At 36.0% G+C, this 23562-nt stretch overlaps 1 protein-coding gene and 1 non-coding gene across 3 annotated transcripts; one reads left to right on the top strand and one right to left on the bottom strand.

Annotated features, from left to right (window-relative positions):
• Positions 1-1728: 1728 nt before the first annotated feature.
• On the bottom strand, positions 1729-18279 carry LOC110794871 (uncharacterized). 2 transcript variants are annotated; one of them, XM_021999840.2, is made up of 11 exons: positions 18011-18279; positions 17867-17939; positions 16602-16666; positions 14126-14450; positions 13803-14027; positions 13126-13385; positions 11046-11254; positions 9512-9634; positions 3788-3973; positions 2643-2780; positions 1729-2348 (listed from the first exon to the last, which is right to left on the bottom strand). In XM_021999840.2, the coding sequence occupies exons 1-11, from the start codon at positions 18108-18110 to the stop codon at positions 2037-2039; spliced, it is 2016 nt and encodes a 671-aa protein (XP_021855532.1). In that variant the 5' UTR covers positions 18111-18279; the 3' UTR covers positions 1729-2036. The 2 variants fall into 2 exon arrangements, with proteins under 2 accessions (XP_021855532.1, XP_021855533.1); XM_021999841.2 differs by having other exon boundaries at positions 14126-14438.
• Positions 18280-23443: 5164 nt separating this feature from the next.
• Positions 23444-23516, top strand: TRNAA-AGC (transfer RNA alanine (anticodon AGC)). Its single transcript has one exon. It is a non-coding gene; the product is annotated as a tRNA-Ala (tRNA).
• Positions 23517-23562: the final 46 nt, after the last annotated feature.

Below are 23562 nucleotides of genomic sequence, written 5' to 3'. Positions count from 1 at the left end.
ACCAACAATGGTGCTACGCATACTTGGGAAGCTGCAATAGGATTGGTTTATATCCAATATGGAACGATTACTCTTGAGCAAAGGAACAAATTTTTTGCAGTGGATGTAGGCCAAGCGAAAGCCTGCGCGGCACTAAAGGCGGTGTAGATGTGCTAGTTGTTACCATGAGCCTCACTATACACACTGATTCACTGGAACTGGTGAGAGCTTTCCATGGCAGGGACAAAAGCAACAAGAACTTTCAAGGGATAGTGGAAGAGATCAAAGCATCAGCTGCTGGTAGGGATGGAAATGGGTGGGATTTGGATCGGGTGGAGCATCACCTGCATCCATCACCAACATCTATCCGCTCCACCCGATCCACCCGTCACCGCTTTATTCATCACCCACATTTCGTCCATCCATTACCCACGGGTGAACCGGGGGGATCGGGTGATATTCGGGTGAAAATTATTAACCATTAAAAATTCATCACCTAATAATATGCATAATAATTAACCAAAAGAAAAAGGTTATATATCTACATTTATTTTCAAAACATATAATTACTTTTATCACGCATAACTTATAACCATATACAAGCGCTAACTTTAATATAAATAATGGATTTATCAACACATTTTATATTTAAATATAAATATAAATAATATATTTAAAATAAAGAAGTGACGGGGTGGGTGGTAAACAGATGATGGATAAAAAAACATCACTTGCATCCAACCCGCTTCACCAATCACCCGTTTTTCATCCATTTAATTCAGATTTTCACCCGTTTAATTATAGCAGGTGACCGGGTTAATGGATCATCCATTGGATATTTCCATCCTTAGCTGTTGGCCATGATTTTTTCAGAATTATTAAAGTTTATAGACTGTGTGTAGTAAGAGGCCGTAATCAGAACTTTTTAGCCTACATGTGGAAAGAAGACGGGCCTGATAGCCCGCGTGGAAACAACTTCGTGGCTACACTATGGGGGATTTGGCTACACCGCAACAGCATACTGTTTAAAAGAAGCGCGGTGAGTCCAAGAAACATCATGGAAATCATCAAAAAAATGAATGAAGATAATCAGGTGGCCATAGATTTGAGGAACAGGATAAACAAGAACACCAACATTAAAGGCGGTAGCCACACCAACCCAGTGGCAATCCTGATCGGGGATTTCAACAACACAGGTGTCAAACTCATGGTAGATGGAGCATGGAAAGAGAAGAAGAATGGTGATTCTGTGGCGGCGATAGGGTGGATGATCAAGCACGACCAGATAACACTGTCAAAAGGTGGGTGCAGGATAAGAGCATCTTCGGCACTCCAAGCTGAAGGATATGCCATCCTTCGTGGCCTGATTGAAGCGGAAAAACGGAACATCAAACAAATAACAACCCTCTCGGATAGTAGAATTATTTACACAATGTTAAAAGAGGGAAAGATCGGCTCAACAGAGATTGCTAGTATTCTGGAGGATATCAGGAATAGTGCACGTAACTTTGACTTTTGTTCTATAGTAAACGTTAGTAGGAACCTTATTAAACCAGCTCATGACCTTGCTAATATAGCAAGAAAACATGGGATGGTCGATGTTGTCTAGTTTGTGTGTTTGCTCTTGTTGTCAAAAAAAAAAAAAAGAGGTCGTAATCCGGCAATGAAAGCTAGAAGGGCACTCAATTTGCTTTCTTCTTATTTTGTGTTGTCAAAAAAAAAAAAAAACCACGTAATGTAGCAATAATGTGAATAACCTAAAAAATACGACGGACGTTCATTTTCTTTCCTGGATTAATGTTGCATAGTCTAATTGCATGCTCCTAAATTTGCCAAACCCTTTTGACAATCAAAGGAAGGGCTGTCAGCTTCATCACCTTGCAACCATAACTCCATTCATTAACTGAACCTCCGAGATAACCATTAGTTCCTCTATTTAGTTGCCATATACAAGCATCATACATTCATACACTAACCAACCTATAACTTCCTCTTCATGCAACATGAATCAAGGCCCTTTGGCAAAGGAAAGACAAAAATGTTAAAAATTACAACCTTCATCTTAAATTAACACTCCTTTTATCTGAAGATACTCTTTCAACCACTTTTCCTGTATGGCTACTCTTAGCAGAGAAGCTCTTAGTGGGCGCCTCGTGCCTCCCTAGAGACCGTTGCAAGATTCGAATTGGGATACCACCCATATCAAAGTCTTCCTTCAAAGATTTCGTCAAAAACCGTATTTCCGTATCTGATAGCTCCGTTTTCCCCTTCACAAAGGCAACAAAGGTTGGTGGCCGAGCCTTTACCTGGGTGAAATACTTAATCTTCGGTTGTGCAGCCTGATCTTTCCAGGAATGCCTGCTCATGACCTGCAAACAGATCATTACCACCTTTAGAATGTGCAAATGCAGAATCATTAGCATAGTATAGCATAGCATAGCATGCACTGCTCCTTTACCAAGACGACGCTTAGGCTCTTATATTTCCATCAATATAAGAACAGAGGATTAGCCATTTAGCACCATACCCTTATTTTGACCACTGACCAAGAAGCTGCCATGACTAACTAGTACTTCGTAGTAATAGAATAAATTACGCATGAGTTATGTTGCCAAGGAAATTACTGTATGGACTGGAAAGAAAAAAGAAAATAGAAAATAGACCTTTCGCAACCAACGATTTAGCCGGGCTGTTGACAGTCGTAGACACCATTTCTCGTAAGTGTCAATAACCTGACGCATGACTGCTATCCGACCCTTTCCTTCCAGAGCAGAAACAAATACAACTGGTACACCAGTTACCTGATGACAGAAGAGGGTTACTCAATGCGACAACAATAAAAGACATTTCATGATTACAGTTAAGTTTTTGGTTCCTAGTCAAGGAGTTCAATTTGTACTAAGTTCAAATTATAAGGTAAGGCACTGTTACATTTACCAAGAGTAATGAACTGAGAATTAAACCCAAGTTCCCATTATAGAGGTGATTTATAGGTGAAGCTGTCTAGAGAGGACGTAAGCATATTCAACAACACTAACCGAAAGAAAATATTGGAGAGTAATTTTCCGGGAAAGAGGGGAAGTTTAGGCTCCGTTTGGTAGGGCGTAAAACGTTTTCATGGAAAACGATTTTCCCCTTTTTAATCATTTTACGTTGTTTGGTTGGGTAAGGGATGTAAAACAATTTTCCATTACTCTCTCAAAGATGGAAAACTCTTTTCCATTTGAAAGGGAGGGAAACCACTTTTCCTTCTTTCCTCCTTACCTCCCTCTCCTTTCTTCCCCTCAATCTTCACCATTTTCTCCCATTTTCCTTTAAGTTACCAAACAAAGGAAAACTAGTTTGGAATTGTGTTTTCCCTTGAAAACTATTTTCCATGGAAAATCGTTTTACAATGAAAATGTTTTACGCCTTACCAAACGGAGCCTTAATGTAAATAAGGGTTTATTCATAAACAGAAAGTTCGGTGACTAATAAACTCTTTCCTTGAATTCCCACTGGATGTTAAATCTTCCCATTCACCTTCTCCAACTTCAAAAGCATAAGAACAAACCCCAACTTGCTCGAAACCGATAAGTTATCTTATTTACACTCAAAATGAACAACTGAGACTTGGAGAATCAACTCCTCCTCCCCACTTCCATTCTATCATACACTGCATACCAGACCTCTTCAGATTTAAAGCACAGATAAAATTTGTGAGAACCATGAATTTCTTTATTAGCACATTCAAGAGAATAGAGCTCACTCAACATGAGAAAAAGGATAGCAAAAGAGAGTTATAGAATGAAAGTTTCAAAAAGCAAACCTGTGGTATGAGTTTCTGAATCTCTTCTGGGACAGCTTTAATGACATTTTCATATGAATTGGGTTTCTGTTTTCCTTTCAATAGATCCATTTTGTTTACTATTACTACCAAACCTCGTCCTTCTTCCACTGCCTGTCTAGCTATAACTATTTCAGCATGCTTCATGCTCCTCTTAGTCTTTGCAACCTAATAGAGAAAACGAGGAAACATTAAGCAAGTCAAAATTCAGTATAGTATACCAAGAAGAAGGAAACTAATCCAATCTACAAGAAGCAGGCACAGTTAAAATTTCTCATAATATTTTTCATGAAACGGCAAAGCAAGGAAAGTATGACCACCAAGCAATAGAAAACAAATTAATAAATGGATTATAGAAATGAGACTAATAACTCTTCTAGTCTTCTTGGACAGCCCAAAGAGTGTAGCAGGCATTATCAAGATTACAAAGACCAGCGTATAGCCCACATTAAATGTTATTTTCAGAAAAAAAAAAATCAATCCTCGTGTTTGTTATCCATTATACATTTCGAATTCTATCTCAAAGTCACATATGTGGTAAACCTACTTTATACCTTTAAATACCAATATAAATTACAAAAATATTAAGTAACACATAATAATTTTTAAATGACAAAAACTTTTGCCTACACCCGGTTGTACAGTAAAATATTGTACGTCAGCAATACAGCGCGATTGTTCATACGTGCCACCCAGGCACCCAAAGGGGAGAAAAGATCCCTTTTAAACACAAAGTTACCCATATGAATCATAAAAGTTACCCATGACCGCCACAAAAGTGGCTGTTTATGAAGCATAAAGTGATCTTTATTGCAGACACAAGTCACCCTTAATTCTGCACAAAAGTTACTAATCTACACACGCTCTCTTAGAGGTTGACACTATCTAGAAGTCACGAAACTAATAATGAGCTTAACGACCCACAATCCCACATCAAACTTTACAAGTTTCCCCGTTATGTTCCCATTCAAATAATCAAATCATGCTCCATATATATTCATCACCATACATGTCCTTGCTAAAGCGACCTAAAAATGTTCAAATTTAAAAGCACAAAAATTCAAGTACTCAACAACACAGAGTATCTCATTTTCGGTTGTTTATCTCCATTCTTCAAATTTCACAAAAAATGGGTCATATTCTTCAAACCCGTATCGCAGAAATCCACAAAACCCACAACATCAACGCCATCAATCATTGGAAATACCACGAAAGAGGAGAGAGAAAGGAGTGAAAGAGGAGAGAAAGTTGAAACATAATTTCAAGGAGAGGCAAAAGTTGCAGACTTCATTTCTCTACGTATGACTGTATGAGAAGCACAACTGCAGTGGAATGGCCAGCTCGCCACACAATAAAATAATGTAAACCAGATTTTATTAAAAGTTTGTGTTTTGATGGTAAACCAAATAAAATAGTCGAGAGAAAGATTCCCAGAAGCCCGGACTATGCTCACAAGTGAGATACTTTGCAGAAGACGCATGGTTTAAGAGCTTTTACACCATACAAATCAAACCAAACTGTTCAGTGCTTCCATAACACCATTGACCATCCTTCTCATCATTGCAACTACTTCCTGATGTCTTGACTGTGTTCAAGCGCTCAAACTGAAACTAACTAGCAAGCTATTGCAAACCTGTTCATCTCCTACTCAATGCTCATTCTTATGCCCTGCCTTTGCAAATAATTTGACATCAAAATAACCTTTGAAAAACCAAACACATGAAGCCGCAACTTCCTTCTCTCACATTTTACCAGTACGCCTCACACCCTTATCTCTTTTACTATGCGAATAAAGTATTCAATCCTATTAAATTCAGGACGACATAAGGGGACCTTCTCATAAAATATCTTTCATTACACATACAACCAATTACCCGAAAAAAAACATCTTAAAACTTTTACATAAAGAACTTGCAGTTTTACAAGTTAGTCATTAATTAATTGCTTTGAAATGTTAAGTTGACAGATAACTTACCAACATTGACCTATGTTTTATAAGAGCCAAAGTAGGATATGTAACTATTGTTTAGTCCAGAGAATCCATACGCATCCATACAGATGGTGGTAGAAAGTTTCATGAAACTACTTTCAACACGCAATAATATTAGAGGATGACAATGTAGTTTCATGGCTCAAACATCTCATATCCCTTCACTACCGCACTTCAACATGGTGTATTCTTTTGGTTTTGGAAAAATTAAGACGAGGAAGAATGTGAACATAGAAATAAAAATTGCGATGAGTTGCAATCGTGGAAACCGCTTGTAACGGATAAATAGAACGGTCGCGGCTAACGCGGTGCCAATTTTGTCTAAAAATTCACATTAACATGTTGTTTAATCCTGCTAATACTTGTAACTTTGTAAGTTTAAAAAATATTATTTCAACACAATATAACCAAACCTAACATAATATGAGTGAGTAACATATTTTTTGAACAAATAGTCACTCAAAATATCATGTTCCATAAAAAACATACTACCTCCATTCCGTATTACATGCAACATTTCTTTTTGCACGTATTCCAACACGCTTCTTTGGACAATAATATCCCTAAATGCGTATAGGTAAAAATTATAAAAAGTTGATATTTGGAATCCTAGCATTGATACGAATTTAACAAGATCTTAAAAAAAATGAGCATTCCGTCATTGACTATGTTTTTTCTTACATAATGGTGAAAGAAAGATTGTCAAAGTTGATTGATGAATAGTGCGCAAATGAGAAATGATGCATGTATTGTGAAACGGAGGTAGTATTAATTACTAAAATATTTGTGACCAATTTGTACAAAAAAACGGTGTAACAGGAAAAAACGTTCTTACGCGGCGAGTTACCGTTACGTAACATACAACGTGGGGAGAAATGTGTGATTTTTGTCCCACCGTTTGCGGAACGACAAATCCTAAATCCGTTATAGAACGGTCGATACGTAATTGAACGACCGAGTTTTAATTCCATGAATTTACATGGCCTAAAGAGGAACTTTTGTGAGTCAAAGAGCGTACAAATAAATCCGAGGATAACATTAAAAGAAAAAGCAAAATAACCAGCATTATGAAAAAGATTATGAAAAAGATTAGAGGTAGAACTTTGGAGGAAAATGTTTAGAGTCCAAGGGTTTTAAGTAAACTAGAAATAAAAACATAATACTTAAAGTGTAAGTTTGGGGAAGGGCAAGAACTCCCTAAGGTCAAAATTGGAATAGACGACAAGAAGATGTTATCTTGTATATCGGAATTTTCTATCAAATTATACTTTTATTCTTAACCAAAAAAAATTAGGAAAAATTAACAAGAATAATCCCAACTATTGGTGGTTCTCATTTAATCTCAAGTTGAGATTGAGATTCTCAACTATACAGTAACCTAGAATAATCTCAATTTTAAAATGATCCTTCTCATATTAGACTCAGTAATTCTTTTAACATGTTGTATAGGTTAAAACGCCAACGTCCATGTGTCACTTTCTCATTCATTCTTATTTTCACTTTTTTCTCATTAAATCCAATCATCTCTTCCTTATCGAACTTCTTCCCCGACCTCTAGCCACCAACCCACCTCCCCGACCTCTACATCTCCTTCAACGCCAACACCTCACCAGTCGTCTCTTTCTTCCCCCTCTCTTTTCAGAAAATTCAAATAAAGTTCGAATCTTTTCTGGCAGCCATGGACGCGGTGTAGAAGTCAATTGACGTACTCGATCTTCTCTCTCCTTTGCTTCTCTTTCAGAAAATGAAAGCTAAAACAGTAAAACCCTAGAATTTTTACAAAATGTGCAGGTGTATATACCACAACTCGATCCTACAACAATGGAGAATTCCTCCTCTTCTGAGACCATCGCCACCTGAACGGACACTCCAATTTCTGAAGCCTCATTTCGGGCCCTAGTTTTTCAGGTCTTCCTCAAAATCATGGTATTCCTTGATATTGTGTCGTGTTCATGGTGCAATGAGGAATGCGTTTCCGGTTGCGAGTAAGGAAAAGAGTTACGGTGAGGAGTTGGCAATTTGTGATGAACGAGGGAGAGGAAGGAGGAATGGTTGGGATTTAAGGATGAAGAACACAAATCTGGTTGGGATGCAGGTGAGAGAGTGGTGTTGACCATTGTGGTGGTGCTTTGTTGCGAGAAACAGAAAGAGAAGAGGAGAGGGAGAGCAAATAATTGAAAACAAACAAAAAAAAAAGAACAGAAATTACCGGTTCTAAAGGTTGCAAGTGAAATTGGATGTTTTAAGATGACAACCTTCCTAATTAGGATTATTCTAGGTTAAAGTGCAGTTGATATTAAAATGAGAAGACCGCCAAAAGTTGGGATCATTCTTATTATTTTTTTCCAAAAAGTCAATCTTGTACCAATTCTTCTTTCAAGTTCCATACAGAACACACTCTTGGTTAGCTTTTTTAAGCAACTAACGAACCACCTCGTATGTCCACCAACACACCACCACCATCCATCTGCAATGCCCTGCTAGCGGCGTCACCACCACCACCACCCACCCACCACCGCATTGTTGAGTGAACGGGTTCGTTGCGGGGTATGAGATTGCTCAAGGTCGACAAATAGGAAAGCTTCGCTTAAGGGACTAGTACCTTAATGCTTCCCTAGTGAACTAAAATAATTTATAATCGGAAAATCAACTTGCATTGTTTTGCCACCCTAACCAGAACATCCATTGTCGCCCTACCACCACCCTGTATCAAATCAAACCACCATGAAATCAACCCCTACCTGCCTACCTGAAGCTACCCCTCCAACCACCTGAGACTACCTCCTCCAACCACTAGAGACTACCTCCTCCAACCCGAAACTATCCTCACCCACCCGAAATCAGTTCCCAGTTGCCCTAATTACCCCCCGCAGCCTGACATAACTTCCCTAGCGCCCAAAACCACCATAACCACTCAAAACCACTGCACAGCCACCGATCTACCGACCCACCCGGGAAAAAAAAAACCACCACCCCCGAAAAACCCACACCATACACTCGAAAACAACAAACCGCTTTGGATATCTACCAACCACAAAATGGAAGTACGTTTCTTATCATTAATTGTGGTTTCAAATGGAATTCGACCATGGAAACTCCAATTCCATGGTCGTATTTGACCTATAAAACATCAAACTTGACCTTTAATGATGATGGTGAGACATATAGACGGAAGAGAGAAAAAGTAAGGCGGCGGCAGAATCGGAGAGTGGAGTGGCCAGCGGCGAAAGGTGGATAGGGGTGACGACGTCATTGGAAAGAGGTGACGGAGGTAACGGGGAAGGGGTGCTGGTGGCACCATATGAGAGAGGAAGTGTATGGTAGAGCAAAGGTGAGAGAAGCATGAGAGGTAATTAAAAAAGCTAAATGTCACCTGAACAACCTATTATATCAAAGAATTTGATTTCTTTTCCCCCTCTTTCCCTTTCTTCATTTCATTCCCTTTACCCAGGAACCAAACCGCCCACTAAGGTTTTTACTAAGGGAAAAGTTGTGTATATAACTACATATGGAATCTAAACCTCCCCAAACCTTGTCTTAACAAGATTCGTACACCTCAGTCGTATTTGTTGTTCTATACCTCGTTCTTTAGCTTGCTAGGTGATTTATAGTGTATTTTTCCATGATTGATTTGTAAATTTGTTTTCATCTAAATATGTCTTATGTCAAACACAAGTCCATAACCCCATAGCAATGCAAGAGATTCTATGACTCACCTCTTCTCCATCAAGAACTAGTGCAATTACATGAGCCCTCATAAGGTTTTTCCTGGTCTGCATGATGCTCAATGAAGCCGGGCCTTTCTCTTTTGACCTCTCCAACCAGCCAGCAGTGTCAACCTAAAATAGAAATAAACAGCAGAATATATTCAATACACATTTATGGAAGTCATAAATCAGAAGTCTAATCTTTCGACATTTCATCTGATTCCTTCTGGAACATCCAATAAAAATGTGTGATAATACCAAACATTTAAGGAGGTGAAAGATTCTACGGAAAAAATACTTTAAAAAAAAATTAGTGTCAACTCCGTGCATATTTATTTATTTTAAATCTTCTAAGATTTGTGTCTGGACACATCAAATTAAAAAGGTCATTGTAGCTAAACAAGAGAAGGCTAAAACGACTTATTAGACGAAGAGTTGTGCGACGAAACAGAAAATAGAGAACAGTAAGTTCTTAATCTCTGTGACGGAACAGTTATTCTACTTTGAAAAGACCAGAGTTCATAGAGCACGCTATTACGATAACAATCTGGAAAAATATCCTCTCCAACTGTCGCATAAAGGACTACACAGTGACTATAATACAACTACTATTTATGAACACATTGTGAATGCATAATCAGGCTAAGTTTGGGAGGAAACTGTGTCATATATAGCATCCGAATTCTCTATTAAGTGGCCATCAAATTACCTCTAACGCATTTAGCAGATGTCAATAAAGGGAATCCAGACAACCAGGCTACACTAATAACCTTTTGATGAAATACATACAGAAAAGACTTAACAAAGTTGCACTATAAGTATCTGTTTACAATTGCAAGCATCTATATGGATAATTGTACTACTAGTTAAGTCTTCAAGATGTAGGCTTTACACAAAAACCTTTACAACAATAGAACACCATAGAAGTATAGCGAACAATAAAAGAGACTTGGTCCTTTTGACCCAAGCCAAAACGGAACAACTACAACATGAAATACGCTGTATGCCTTTATCTGACTAGGGAGCAACACAGCTCCAGCTTTTAGGTAAGAGCACACATCCGAAAAAGTCTCTCTGCTTATTATCAAAACAATTACTTCACACACATAAGCTTATAAGCATATATAAACAATCTCTCTGCTTTTCTCCTTGAATACGAAAAAACAAATATTATCATGAGAAAAGCAAGAAAGAAGAAGAAGGTGGTCAGATGTGCATAAGAACATCGGAAATATCTGAGTGAACTTATCAAGGAACCAAGGCTCTCAGACTGTATTACATATTTCAAAAAGAACTTCGATAAAATACCACTGAGTCAAAAACATAAAGTATGTCAAAGCAAGCTTGCACACTGATCAAAGATTTCAATTTATTTAGAAACATGAAGTATAACATTGCTTTCCGAGGAATGGAATGGAAAGCAATACAATAAATAACTACAACACCAGAGTTTTCTTTGTTCATGTTATTAATTAAAGTTAAACAAATATAATCATGAATAGCCAGAATTCACAAGTAATAGGAGAGAACAAAAAAACTCTACCATATATACAGTTCTGTCATCATACTGAAATTGAGCTCGAATGGAATCTCTTGTCAGACCAGATTCTGGCCCCACCAGTACACGCTCTTCTTGTAATAAAGTATTCAGTAAGGTTGACTTTCCAACATTGGGCCGTCCAACAATTGCCAGCTGTAGTGGTAACTTAGATTCTTCAGATTCAGGAGAACAACTGCCTTGAGTAGCTTCATCTAAGTAAAAGAAAAATGTACAAAGCCAAGAATCATGAGATGAGGCAAGTGCGTACAATCTTGTCGAATGTAGTCAAGAAAATAGAAGCTAAGCAGGCAGAAAATAAATAATTAAAAAAAAAATGTTTCATCAGAGATGGAAAAGAAACAACAATCCCATCTGACAATTTGAGGACATGATACGAGATTTTACATTTGTGACAATGCAGCACAAAATTCACACATCTTCAACTACACGGGGCAGGGAGAGGAGTGTGTAAAGAACATGCATGTGCAGTTGTGCACCTAAATTTTGAGCACTAGTATTATGCAACAATAGGCATGCACCTAGATGTGAGAGCATAGGGATCGTGCATAAATGCGTATGCATATCCCCATGCACCTCGGAGAGATGGAGACACAAAATTGAGGAAGGAAACGAAACCAGTTGCACCAATCAGTATAATTCAATAAAAATCTACAAATGCAGGCGGTCATAGATAAGATATGTATAGCAAGCATGGGTAGCTGAGAGTTGCTTAAATCTTGAAATTTACGAACTTTTGGAGTAAGGGCAGCATTCTCAAACGCCACTTTTAAGCTTCTTCCAATCTTTCAATTTGTCTTAGTTTCTGTGTTGGTTCCTTCCCTTTTGCACAATGTGCAATCTACTAACTGAATCCTTGGCGAAACAAGAAAGGCAAAAGGAAGCTCATCTATTGAAGGGGTATCAAATACATGGACCAGAACAACCATGCAGTCCAGACTCCAGAAACCCATCCTCCTAAATCTTTAGCATAAACAACTAGTTACAGTACAATAAAATTTATTGCATGAGAACTTAACATTATAAACTTGTCTTTTTCAGTACCCTGTACCCCTTCACAAAAGTTCTGCAATTTATTCCCAGGCCCGGCCCTGAGGGGTGATTTTGAGGGGCGACCGCCCTGGGCCCCGCAAGGGAAGGGACCCCAAATCCTCAACACAAGACTGCAATCTATTGTAAATAGAAAAATCTGTAACTAAACTTCAAAAACAAATTGTTGCTCCATTGGTTTAAGCAAGATTACATTGAAAAAGCTTGCCCGTGTTCGATTATTGACCACATCAAGGGTCCTTCATTTTGATGAGTTGTTGTCTTATATTCATTTACCTTGTGTTTCTTTTTTTTATGGAGAAAATCTTTTGTTCATTTTTTAGTCTTTGTTAGTAACAGTTTATTAGAAGTAAGATGTGTTGTTCTTAATTGAATTATAACCTTTGCATATTATTTTTGTTGACAAGCATAATATTTTTTTCTTTGTCTCTTTAAATTGCTAACATAGTTGCTTCTTGATAATGAGTGTATTTTATACGAATGGGGAAACAAATTTAGTTAATTTTATTTCTATCCTCAAATATATTTTGGTTTTAAACTCTATTTAAAACTGTAAAATGTATTTGAGCTATAAAAGAAGGAAATGTAACATCTATAAGGGGCCCTGTTCTTGTGTTTCACCGCGAGCCCATAAAAAGTGAGGACCGGACCTGTTTATTCCTTACTCCTTTTGCATCCTTCTTATCTTTTTCTGAGAATAAAAGCAGTTATACAATGTTTTTCTATAACTTGACTGAATTTTTTCTTTGGAAGGGGGGTGAGGTGGAGCTGTTGATGCATCTCAATAGTGACTTAATCAAAATACGGAAAGTGTAATTATACGAGGATAGCATAATCCCTTCTGGAATAACATCAAAAATATCCTAAATTAAGTGGTACAAAAAGTACACCGAGGAACCAACTATCAACCACATGCTCGCGCAGGAAAGAACTCAAGGTACGATCGTACAAAACCACTCAAGATTTTAGAGTCGGCATAAATGGGGGAGGTGGTGGTAAAAACTACAGTACATACCATTTAAGACTTGGAGCATATGCTCCTCCAGCAAGGGCTTTAAAGCAGCATATAGTTCTGCCATGCCTAATCCAGTCTCCGCAGATATAGCAATGGGTTCCCCAAAACCTAATCTGTAAGCTTCACCAGAAACTGCTGCCAGTGACCCATCTGACTCATCAAGAGATTCAGATTTATTCATCACTAGAACAATTTTGATTCCAGGTGCATGCTTACGCAGCCACTTCCCAACCTGCAAATCCATGGATTGCAAGCCATCTCTGCAATGTCGAAAGAGAAAAGAAAACTATCAACATATAACTCTAATGGTCACTTATGCTGTCAAAATATGAATAACTCTGAACTGTCACTTATCCTGTCAAATAACTATGAATAAGTTGCCACCAGAGCAGAAGCAGGCAAAGGACTCAAAACTATGTTTCATACAATGTTTCTTGATTCAAGAAATTGAATGTAATGCTCTATAACTTCTCAAATTCTCAAGTACCTAACTTCAGACCAACAATTAACCTTCACATGACAATATACACATCCTCCTGTTAAAAAACCATTACTCCTTAAGCCTGTTCCAATAATTGAATTTTCCTTTTCTATTATATGTTCTGTTAAAACTGAAATTCCACCCTCAAAACAGTCTGGCCGTGATCAAAAGGACTCAAATTCACAAGAACACATACCTTGCGGCAATCAAGAAGATGGCAAATTGGGATCTTGACAGCACATTGGCAGTCATGTCTGCAGTTCGTCCAAGGATGGATCCTGAAGTAGCCGCCGCTTCTAAGCCAGCTGAATCAAGTACCTGGAATCGTAACTCACCCAGTTTGGCAATCCCATCCCTTATATCACGAGTCACATGATCATCAGGTGTATTATACACAAGCGCCTCTCTTCGCCGTATCAAACTACAATGACACGGAAATCCACATTGAAAATCAATTTCACTATTTTCTCAGGACACCAACTTTCAAATAAAGATTTCATAATGAACCAAACAATCTACCGGTTAAAGAGGGCAGATTTGCCAACATTTGGTCGCCCCACAATAATGACAGTGGGAAGCAACTCTTTATCAATCTGTGTAAAGTCCAGCGGCTTCTTGCTCAAACTTTTGGTTTTCACTTCTTTAACAAGATTCTCCTCAGCAAGCTCTGAAGTATTGCTGTCGAAATTTGAATTTTCTGATGAGCAAGTGCCAGGTCCCGGCAGACTACAAAAACCAGCAATGCTCGTGCATTTGCACCTCAAAGGCAACCTAATGCCTAATCCAACACAACCTCCTATTCCTACTCTACCATTTCCAGGTATCCAATTACCTAAAGATGAACCTGATATTAAAAACTTTCAAGCAATCCTGAGTTCTAACACACACAAAAATCAGCCCTTTACTCGGGAAATACTCAAAACATATACAATCAAGTCAAAATTCCAATTCTTATAGAACAATAACAATCATTCTTCAGCTTTATGGGATATGTACCACAAAACTATGAAAATTACATAAATTCAAGTAAAACCAGCACAGTATACCAACATTTAATTGATTAATTAGAACAAAACAATAATTAAACCACAATAAAGATAAAAGAGCGAACTAGGTATAACCAAAATTTGATTTTGTGGATAAATTAAGAACATCTTCTCTATTGCTTAGATAATTTGAAACTGGGTTATCGACCAACATACTTGTAGTTAGGGGTGTGCACAGGTCCAAAACCGGACCGGACCGGACAGGAACCGGCTGGACCGGTGGACCGGAATTTTCAGAATTTGCGGACCGAGAACCGGACCGGAAAGAATCCGGACCGAACCTGAACCGGACCGAAAAATTCAGGTCCGGTCCGGGTTTGGACCGGCTTTTTTTTATTTTTGCGATTTACAATCTTAAACTCAATTTGTTTTTACGATTTAATCTTTTTACGACCTATATTTCTCTTTAAGTATAGCATACATCACATCATAAGCTTAATTTAAAGGGGATAAAGGCCAATGATATACAAAAAATTCCCAAAGTCTTTTTTGCGAGAGGAGATTAATGTATGTGGGTTATAAACTGTGTTGTTCTATCTAAAATTTATATTTTTAAAATTATATTCCGGGTCACCGGTCCGCAACGGAAAATTCCGGGTTTTTACCGGACCGGACCGGAAAACCGGAATCGTGTATTTTCAAGGACCGAGGACCGGACCGGAATCTATTATTCCGGTCCAATTTCCGGTCCGGACCGGACTGTGCACACCCCTACTTGTAATTGGATCCTGCAATCTTGTTTGGCAGAGAATACCTTAAAAAGGGTGCCTCCTTTTTCAATTAGAAACTGCACGAAGCAATGAATTTGGCATCACAAAGCTCTTTCGTTGCAGTATAAATTAAAATAGCCTTTGGGGTTCCTATGGGAAATTTTTTTTTTACCTTGAATATGATGTGTTTTGTGTTTGATGTTTCCTACCAATGGCCTTTGCAGTTACGTTGACACTACATTTTCATGACGTCAATTGCATGGTGGCATGGTTAATGGTTAATGGTTATGGGGTTTTGGTCTAAAAATTCAGGCTTTTTCTTTTAAAAATTATACTGTTAACTAAAATATCAAATTGACTCCAGGATTTTGAGATAAGCTTTGAAATGGAACATTAGGAATTGTTTTTCGTAATTGAGTCCACACTTTTACGGGCCAAGCTATGCTTCTTCGTGCAGGATTGTGCCAAAAATATATAGAAAAGAAGCAAGTCCATGCACGACATGCAGCACATCCTTGCCATAGTGCATGTAGACTTACCTCCACCACTGGAGGCAGCAGCAGCTTAAAATGTGATCATGTTGGAAGGAGGGAATCCAAAAGATTGGATGTCTTGTAATTATGTTAAAATATCTAGTGGATATACATCAGAACGTTTTAGATGCAGAAAGCACGATGACAACTGTGGAGAAGCTTTAATTCGTGCAGTGAGAAGTTAAGGTGTGCATAAGTTTTTGTTACGAGCTTGACATGAACCTGTTAGCAAATAGATAATCTGAAATCTGCAATATATCTTATGAATTCGAATTCTGTTAATGTCATGTACTCGTGGATATCTGTGATGAAGTATATCATGACATAAGAGTCTGTTCACTACATTTACTCTACTAACATATCCACATCTCGCACTTCATAAAGTTCATGCAGAACGTCTGCGAACAATATGGGATTATAATAAGATTTTGAAACAAAATATAAAACTCACTTGCTAAATTATTCCAGGAAACTAAAAAGAAACACATTGAAGAGCATGAAACACAATCAATTAGGGTCATATCACCAAAACCAGATTCTAAATACGACACTTCTTCACCTTAGTTCCTTATCTTTAGACTCAACATTTACCATAGAGAATCATAGAACAGAAATGTGTATGACATATTTATAAATAATATCTCTAATATAGTTAAAAACAATACATCGAAAGCTTTGTAACAATACTACAAGGAACTTAACTCACCAAGTTCCTGTTCAAGGTAACGTCCAAACGATCCAGTTGCTCCAAATACTGTTGCAATAACGCCACTGCAACACATAACAAGCACACTTTTAAACAGAAAAAGTAATTTGCTTAGCTAAGATGGACAACTTAAACTTCTCGATACAAAGCAACTAATCAAAGCATACACCTTGGTAGCTTAACAGGAACGAAAACTTGAGCTACTTAAATTAACAACTTTCAATTTCAAAGATGTGGGATGCAGAAAAAAATATACGAAGTATCAAGATGTAAGTCAGGCGCCTAAAAGACACACTTGGTGATTTAATAAGCAACAATAGGATCTGCATAAGACCAGATTTGTGCATTTGTTGTAACTTATAACCTTGTCTAAATACTCTTCTCCCTTCTCTTCATTTGTATTTTGAATTGCCATCAACTCATATTTCTCTTTTACTAAAGAAAACTTAATGCAGACAAAGAGCAGAAGAGCTATGTAAGTCAGCAACATGGTAAAGTTAGAAATTTGGAGCACCTAGCTTGTGGGTACTCTCATTTCTGCTTGAGCGAGACTTTTAGAACTATAAAATGGCAGAAGAGGCCTAACATTTCAGTCTTGTTTTTGGAGAATCATATCGAGAGAGTGATGGACATGTATGAATTTAAAGAAAAATATCCATCACAAGTCAACAGGTTTCCTACTTAGACCCTTAAGCCTTAGTCATAAGACTCATAACAGTGCATTAGCTCATTTATTTGAAAGAATAATGAGCTTCAGGAGCAGCCATGTCTGACAGAAACACATATTTTAAAAGTTACAATTCAAATTTTCAATGACACACTAAAATCATCTCCTAGAGTTCAAACTTCCTTTTTGCCCGTTTTCAAGACCTCTTTCTTTCAATAAAATAAGCTTGAATTTGAATATTAAAGAACAAGAAACTGAAAGTTTGATAAGAGTCCATCAAGCAAAGATAAAGCACATTGAGCAGAAGCTAAACTAGTGAGCACTGCAAGTCTGCACACCCAAGAAACCAGTACGTGTTACACCTCACAGCTCCATATCTCAAACTTAGACCATTTTCTCTTAAACTCTCAGCTCAAACAAATTCTTCCTTTCAGTAATAAATAATGCACAATCAAAATTTAAATACAAATGCAAATGAAAGAGCTACATATTCATAAATTACAAAATTAAACAAGCTGCATTATCAACAAATGAAATCAAACAAAAAATAAATCCAATTCCTTGATATATACAATCAATTAAAAAGATGAACTAGTACCTAACAGATGATTTTCCACCGGTTCCCTCTCTGATTAGGGGATCACCATACCTTGAATTATGAGCACCATAACCTACATCCCGCATAAACCACAATTATCAATCAGTCTACGTTGCACGGAAACACCAAAAAATCACGACGTACCGTTTCCGAAACGTTTTGAAACGGGGAAACCGGGAAACGCGTATCGGAACGCGCCAAAACCGTTTCGGAAAAATCGAGACGTATTTGAAACTGAAATCATCCAGGAAACGAATGGGAAACGAGATTTCAGTCCAATATTCACGTTTCCCAAGCAAACTTGCTAATTGTATGAAAGTTTTTCCGCCAGAAAACTGAAACTAGGTTGAAGCATTCACGAGTAAGGAGGAGTAAGGAGGAGTAAGAAGCATTCACGAAGGAGGAGTTACTCTGTATTTCACACTTGCATAGCCTATATGAAACCGTTCTACAAATTTGGGCCTGGCCCAAATAGACAAATGGAAAATAAATCACTAATTAACTAGTCAATAGAATATGGAGAGAAAATTAACGTGGTGATAACAAATGTCACTCATTGATTCGTTTCTCCTTTAATATAAATAATTAAACTTAAAATAAAATCTAAGCATATTTGCTGAATTATTAGAGCGTCACGTAGGATTACTAATGGTTTCGGCCAATGAAAAATAAGTTCTACTTTATTTTTGAATAAAAAAAAATCGATTGTCGCGTAGATAATTAAATAGGTGCCACATAGATATTTTAATTAATTAATTACTAATATATACAACTCCATCAAACACTCTAATAATTAAAAAGTAAATCTAAAATAAAATTCGTCAAAAATCAAACACTAATCAGAAATAAAAAATAATTTAAAATCAAACATTAATCCAATATTAGAACGCCACGTAGGAAATCTAATGGATTCGATCAATGAAAAATAAAATTTCAAAATTATATTTGCTGAATTATTAGAGCGCCACATAGGATTATTAATGGTTTCGGCCAATAAAAAATAAGATTTCTAATTTATTGTTGAATTAAAAAAATCGATTGCCACGTAGATAATTAATTAGGTGCCACATAGATATTTTAATTAATTAATTACTAATATATACAATTCCATCTAAAATCAAACACTATAATAATTAAAAAAATAAATCTAAAATAAAATTCATCCAAAATTAAACACTAATCTAAAATAAAATAAATAAAATTCAATTTAAAAATCAAACATTAATCCAATAAGCATATTTGCTGAATTATTAGAGCGTCACGTAGGATTACTAATGGTTTCGGCCAATGAAAAATAAGTTCTACTTTATTTTTGAATAAAAAAAAATCGATTGTCGCGTAGATAATTAAATAGGTGCCACATAGATATTTTAATTAATTAATTACTAATATATACAACTCCATCAAACACTCTAATAATTAAAAAGTAAATCTAAAATAAAATTCGTCAAAAATCAAACACTAATCAGAAATAAAAAATAATTTAAAATCAAACATTAATCCAATATTAGAGCGCCACGTAGGAAATCTAATGGATTCGATCAATGAAAAATAAAATTTCAAAATTAATTTTGAATTAAAAAAGTCGAGTTCCACGTAGATAAATAATTAAGTGCCACGTAGATATTTTAATTAATTAATTATTAATATTATGCATATACAATTTCATCCAAAAACAAACACTCTCATCATTAAAAAAATAAATCTAAAATAAAATTCAATGCAAAATCAAAAACTATTCTAATCTAATACCAAATATATAAAATTGGTTTTACCAAAAAAAAAAAAAAATATATAAAATTGGTATATACATAAGAATTTTATTTAAACTTAACCATTTAATAGAAACCGTGCATCGCACGGGCTAAAATCTAGTAATTACTATACTTTGTATATTTTTTTTGCCTAAAACCTTCTAATTAATTATGGTAATAAATCAATTATACTACAAAATACATATGGCAATAAATTTATTAATTTAAATATACTACTAATTTAACATGTTGATATATACTCAATTTACATCATCTAAAACAAGTTTTCCTCTTTCTCCTTTTTCTCTCTTCTCTCTCATCTTTTAGGGTTACTACTAATTTAAATATACTACTAATTTAACATGTTGAAAAGTGGTATTTTAGACTATTGTGTAGGAGGACACAAAATGTCATTTACTATTATTACCTCAAGAAATCTCTTTTTGTATAAGATATACTAATGTTACTATCACTCTATTTTTTTTTTAACAAATTAACGTATTTATAAGAGAGTGATTTTCAACTTAAACACTCTCTTTTTCCTTTTATATTGTATTTTATAATTAATGTAGTAGTAATTTAAACTTTGTAATTAAGTAGGGTCATTAATTAAATAAATTGTGAAATTAATTAAGGGTATTATGGACTATTCTATAGGAGACACCAAAAGGTCAATTGCTAAAATAACTTCGATCATGAGTTCCCTTATAAAATAGAGATGATTATGGTTTTAGTAAAGGTTTTGGTATTAGGGTTGGGAATGGGAGGAAACGTCCAAATAGCAAAACTTATACTATGAAACGATTCTTGTGTAGCTGTAAAGGGGTCAAAGATGAAAAAAGAAAGAGAACAAGGTCTTATGCAAGATTGGATACACGTACTGGGTGTACTGCGTTTGTTCAATTTTCAGTTGGTAAAGATGGTGAGTGGACTATTGTGAAGTATAACATTAACCATGCCATGGTTCATCTTAATAAGAGGCACTTGATAAAATCTCAAATGAAGGTTAGTACGGAGGCTCTCTAGCTACTTTATGTCTACTTTGAAAGCCAGTGGTGTTAAAGTGTCTAATTCCTTGGTTTTACGGCTAATGATGCTTACAAGGCCTTATCATGTGCAAAAGCTTATATACTTGAAGGTCGTGATTGTCATAAGTTAATCAAGTTTTTTGCCCAAAGAAATTACAGTGAATAAGGTTTTTATTATGACTTTGACCAAGCTTAGTGAAGAAGATGGACTTACTAGCTTTTTTTTAGCGTGATGGTAGGATGAAGATTATGACTTTTTTGGAGATTTGTTTGTTTTTTATACTACTTATAGGACCAATAAATATAATAGGATTTGTGCCCCATTTGTTGGTATGAACCCTTATGGTAATAATGTGATGTTTGGAATTAGTATTGTTATCAATGAAACTGAATATTTTGATTGGTTTTTTCAAACTTTTCTTACATCAATTGGTGGAAATCCCCAATAACCATTATGAACCATCATGGTAATAATGTGATTCCAAATGGACTAACATTCAAGAACAAATGGAGTAATAAAAATTAATCAAAATGGACACTTGTCAGCCTCAGAATGAGTGCCTTGTGTATAACAAATACTTGTTAACAAAACCCTGTCACAATTTCCCCTTAAAAGAGAGTGATTTCCTTCAATATTGCTTAAGGATCCAATAATTTCCAAAATACGTTACTTTCTAACTTAATCCCCACCATACCGTCCACGTCATCATAGTAAACCGGTTTTTTTTTTTGTAAATAATCGGCGCAAAACCGCTATTTGAGATAGTGGTTTATATGGGTTAACTGCTATCTCAAATAGCGGTTTGATCTTTAATGAACCGCCATCTGAGATGGCGGTTTACCCTCAATGCAAAACAAAACTTACAGGGAGCAAATTCAAAATATCAAAATCAAAAAAAAAAAAACACCGCTCTGTTTTAAAGCAAACCGTCATCTGAGACAACGGTTTTGTTTTAAAGTAAACCGCTATCTCAGATAGCGGTTTATAACATTGAACCGCCATATCTGGTGGCGGTTTGCTTTAAAACAAAACCGCTATCTCATATGGTGGTTCAACGCTGAACCGGAAAAAAAAAGTACTTCTCTGTCTCCCTTGCTGACGTGGACGGTATGGTGAGAATTAACTTAGAAAGTAACGTATTTTGGGAATTATTGGATCTTTATGCAATATTGAAGGAAATCGCTCCTTAAAAGACACATTTTCCCTGTTCCATTAGTTTAACTTTTGCTCTATTGGTTAATCGCTTTATAAAGAAGACCATTTAACTTTAAAAATCTGATATCTCAAAATTCATCTTATCAAGGCAAATTTGCTAAAAACAACCTTTTAAAACATATTTTTTGCGAGAAACAACCTTTTAAATTCTTTTTTGCGAAAACAGACCTTAAAGTAAAATAAACTTGCGAAAGACAACCTATTTGAGTTTTCAGGCGTTGACCAAAAATTTCCGGCCTTGACTTCGCCGGTTTTTCTATTCCCACTCCCTTTCCTTCCATTCTCCCCCTTAAAACAAAAATGCCCCAAAAAAATAAAATTAAAGTTCATTCTCTTTCTGTTCTTCATCCCCCAACAATTATTTTCCCTCTCTGTTGAATGAATTTGGCTTAAATTGTTGCTTTCAAGGTATAGGCTTGCAAGGAAGAGAGGGAAAAAAGGGGAAGAAGAATAGAGAGTGAATGAACTTTAAACTTTGACGAAGAAGACGGCGAAGAAGAATTGAAAATCAGAAACCCTAACAGTCCAGATCGAACCCAAAAACCCTTAATTCAATATTTTATTATTAATTTTCGAATTTCCGGCTAATTTTATTTTCGTAAATTCACAGAAAAGTAACAAAAATGAAGTAAAAAAATGATGAAAACGGTGGTTTATGAGTGTGATAATCTACTGGGAGAAGTAGAGATATATTTTGAGAACAACGGCAACAAGATTGAAATGATGAAGAAGGTGTTGATAAAGATAAGTCATTATTCAGAAGCCAGTGAGAGATGTCCACCTCTTGCTGATCTTCATACTATTACTAAATCATCTGGTGGTGTTTCCTTCAAAACGATAGAGAAATCGTTCTACTTTCAACAACACAACGATTCCCAGATTTTTTAATTTGTATTCTTCCTGTCTCGGAGGCAACAAGGTAAAGCCCCTTAATCCAACGACAAGAACTTCAAGAACAACAAGAATAACTCAACAACACGATTACAATTGAATTCAGATAAATCTACGAAAAAAAATTGATGGGGAAGAAGAACGGAAAGAGAATGAACTTTGAGGGTTTTTTTTTTTTGGGGATTTTTGTTTTAAGGGGAAAAATTGAGGGAAAAAGGGTGGGGATAGCAAAACCGGCAAAGTCAAGGCTAGAAATTTTCGGTCAACGCCGGAAAATCGAAATATGTTGTCTTTCGCAAGTTTATTTTAATTTAAGGTATGTTTTCGCAATTTTTTTTAAAAGGTTGTTTCTCGCAAAAAACAGGTTTTAAAAGGTTGTTTTTGACAAATTTGCCTCTTATCAAACATAAAGTTATTAACTTCATACCAATGGTAGTTCTAGAAAGTTTGTATTGTAAGTTCAAAAAATTCAAACATAAAAAAATAATAATTAGCAACGAATTTTTAATGAAAAACTGTAGTCTAAAATCCTATTTAAAGTGTAATACTAAAATTACATTTATGAAAGGGAAAAAAAAATGTTATGCCTTAACAAATTTTTATATTTTAAAGGCGATTTGGTATGTAGAATAAATACCATTTGATGGTGTTTTGATTTATATTGTGAAATTAAATTAATCTCCAACATGGGGATGTAGCTCAGATGGTAGAGCGCTCGCTTAGCATGCGAGAGGTACGGGGATCGATACCCCGCATCTCCAATTTATTTTTTGATCTGTGTGTTTATTTTTGCCGCGTCACTGGTTT

Source organism: Spinacia oleracea, chromosome 6 (genome assembly GCF_020520425.1).
Source record: "Spinacia oleracea cultivar Varoflay chromosome 6, BTI_SOV_V1, whole genome shotgun sequence".
Taxonomy (NCBI): domain Eukaryota; kingdom Viridiplantae; phylum Streptophyta; class Magnoliopsida; order Caryophyllales; family Amaranthaceae; genus Spinacia; species Spinacia oleracea.
This window is presented reverse-complemented; position numbering and strand designations above follow the sequence as displayed.

Bases quoted from the DNA above. Each gene is read 5' to 3' on its own strand.
- LOC110794871 (XM_021999840.2), bottom strand. From the start codon at position 18,110: ATGATTTCAGTTTCAAATACGTCTCGATTTTTCCGAAACGGTTTTGGC. The intron at 9,635-11,045 runs GTAGAGTTTTTT...TTTCTATTTTAG, and splicing joins ATGACAGAACTGTATATATG to GTTGACACTGCTGGCTGGTT. The intron at 2,349-2,642 runs GTCTATTTTCTA...ATCTGTTTGCAG, and splicing joins TAAATCGTTGGTTGCGAAAG to GTCATGAGCAGGCATTCCTG.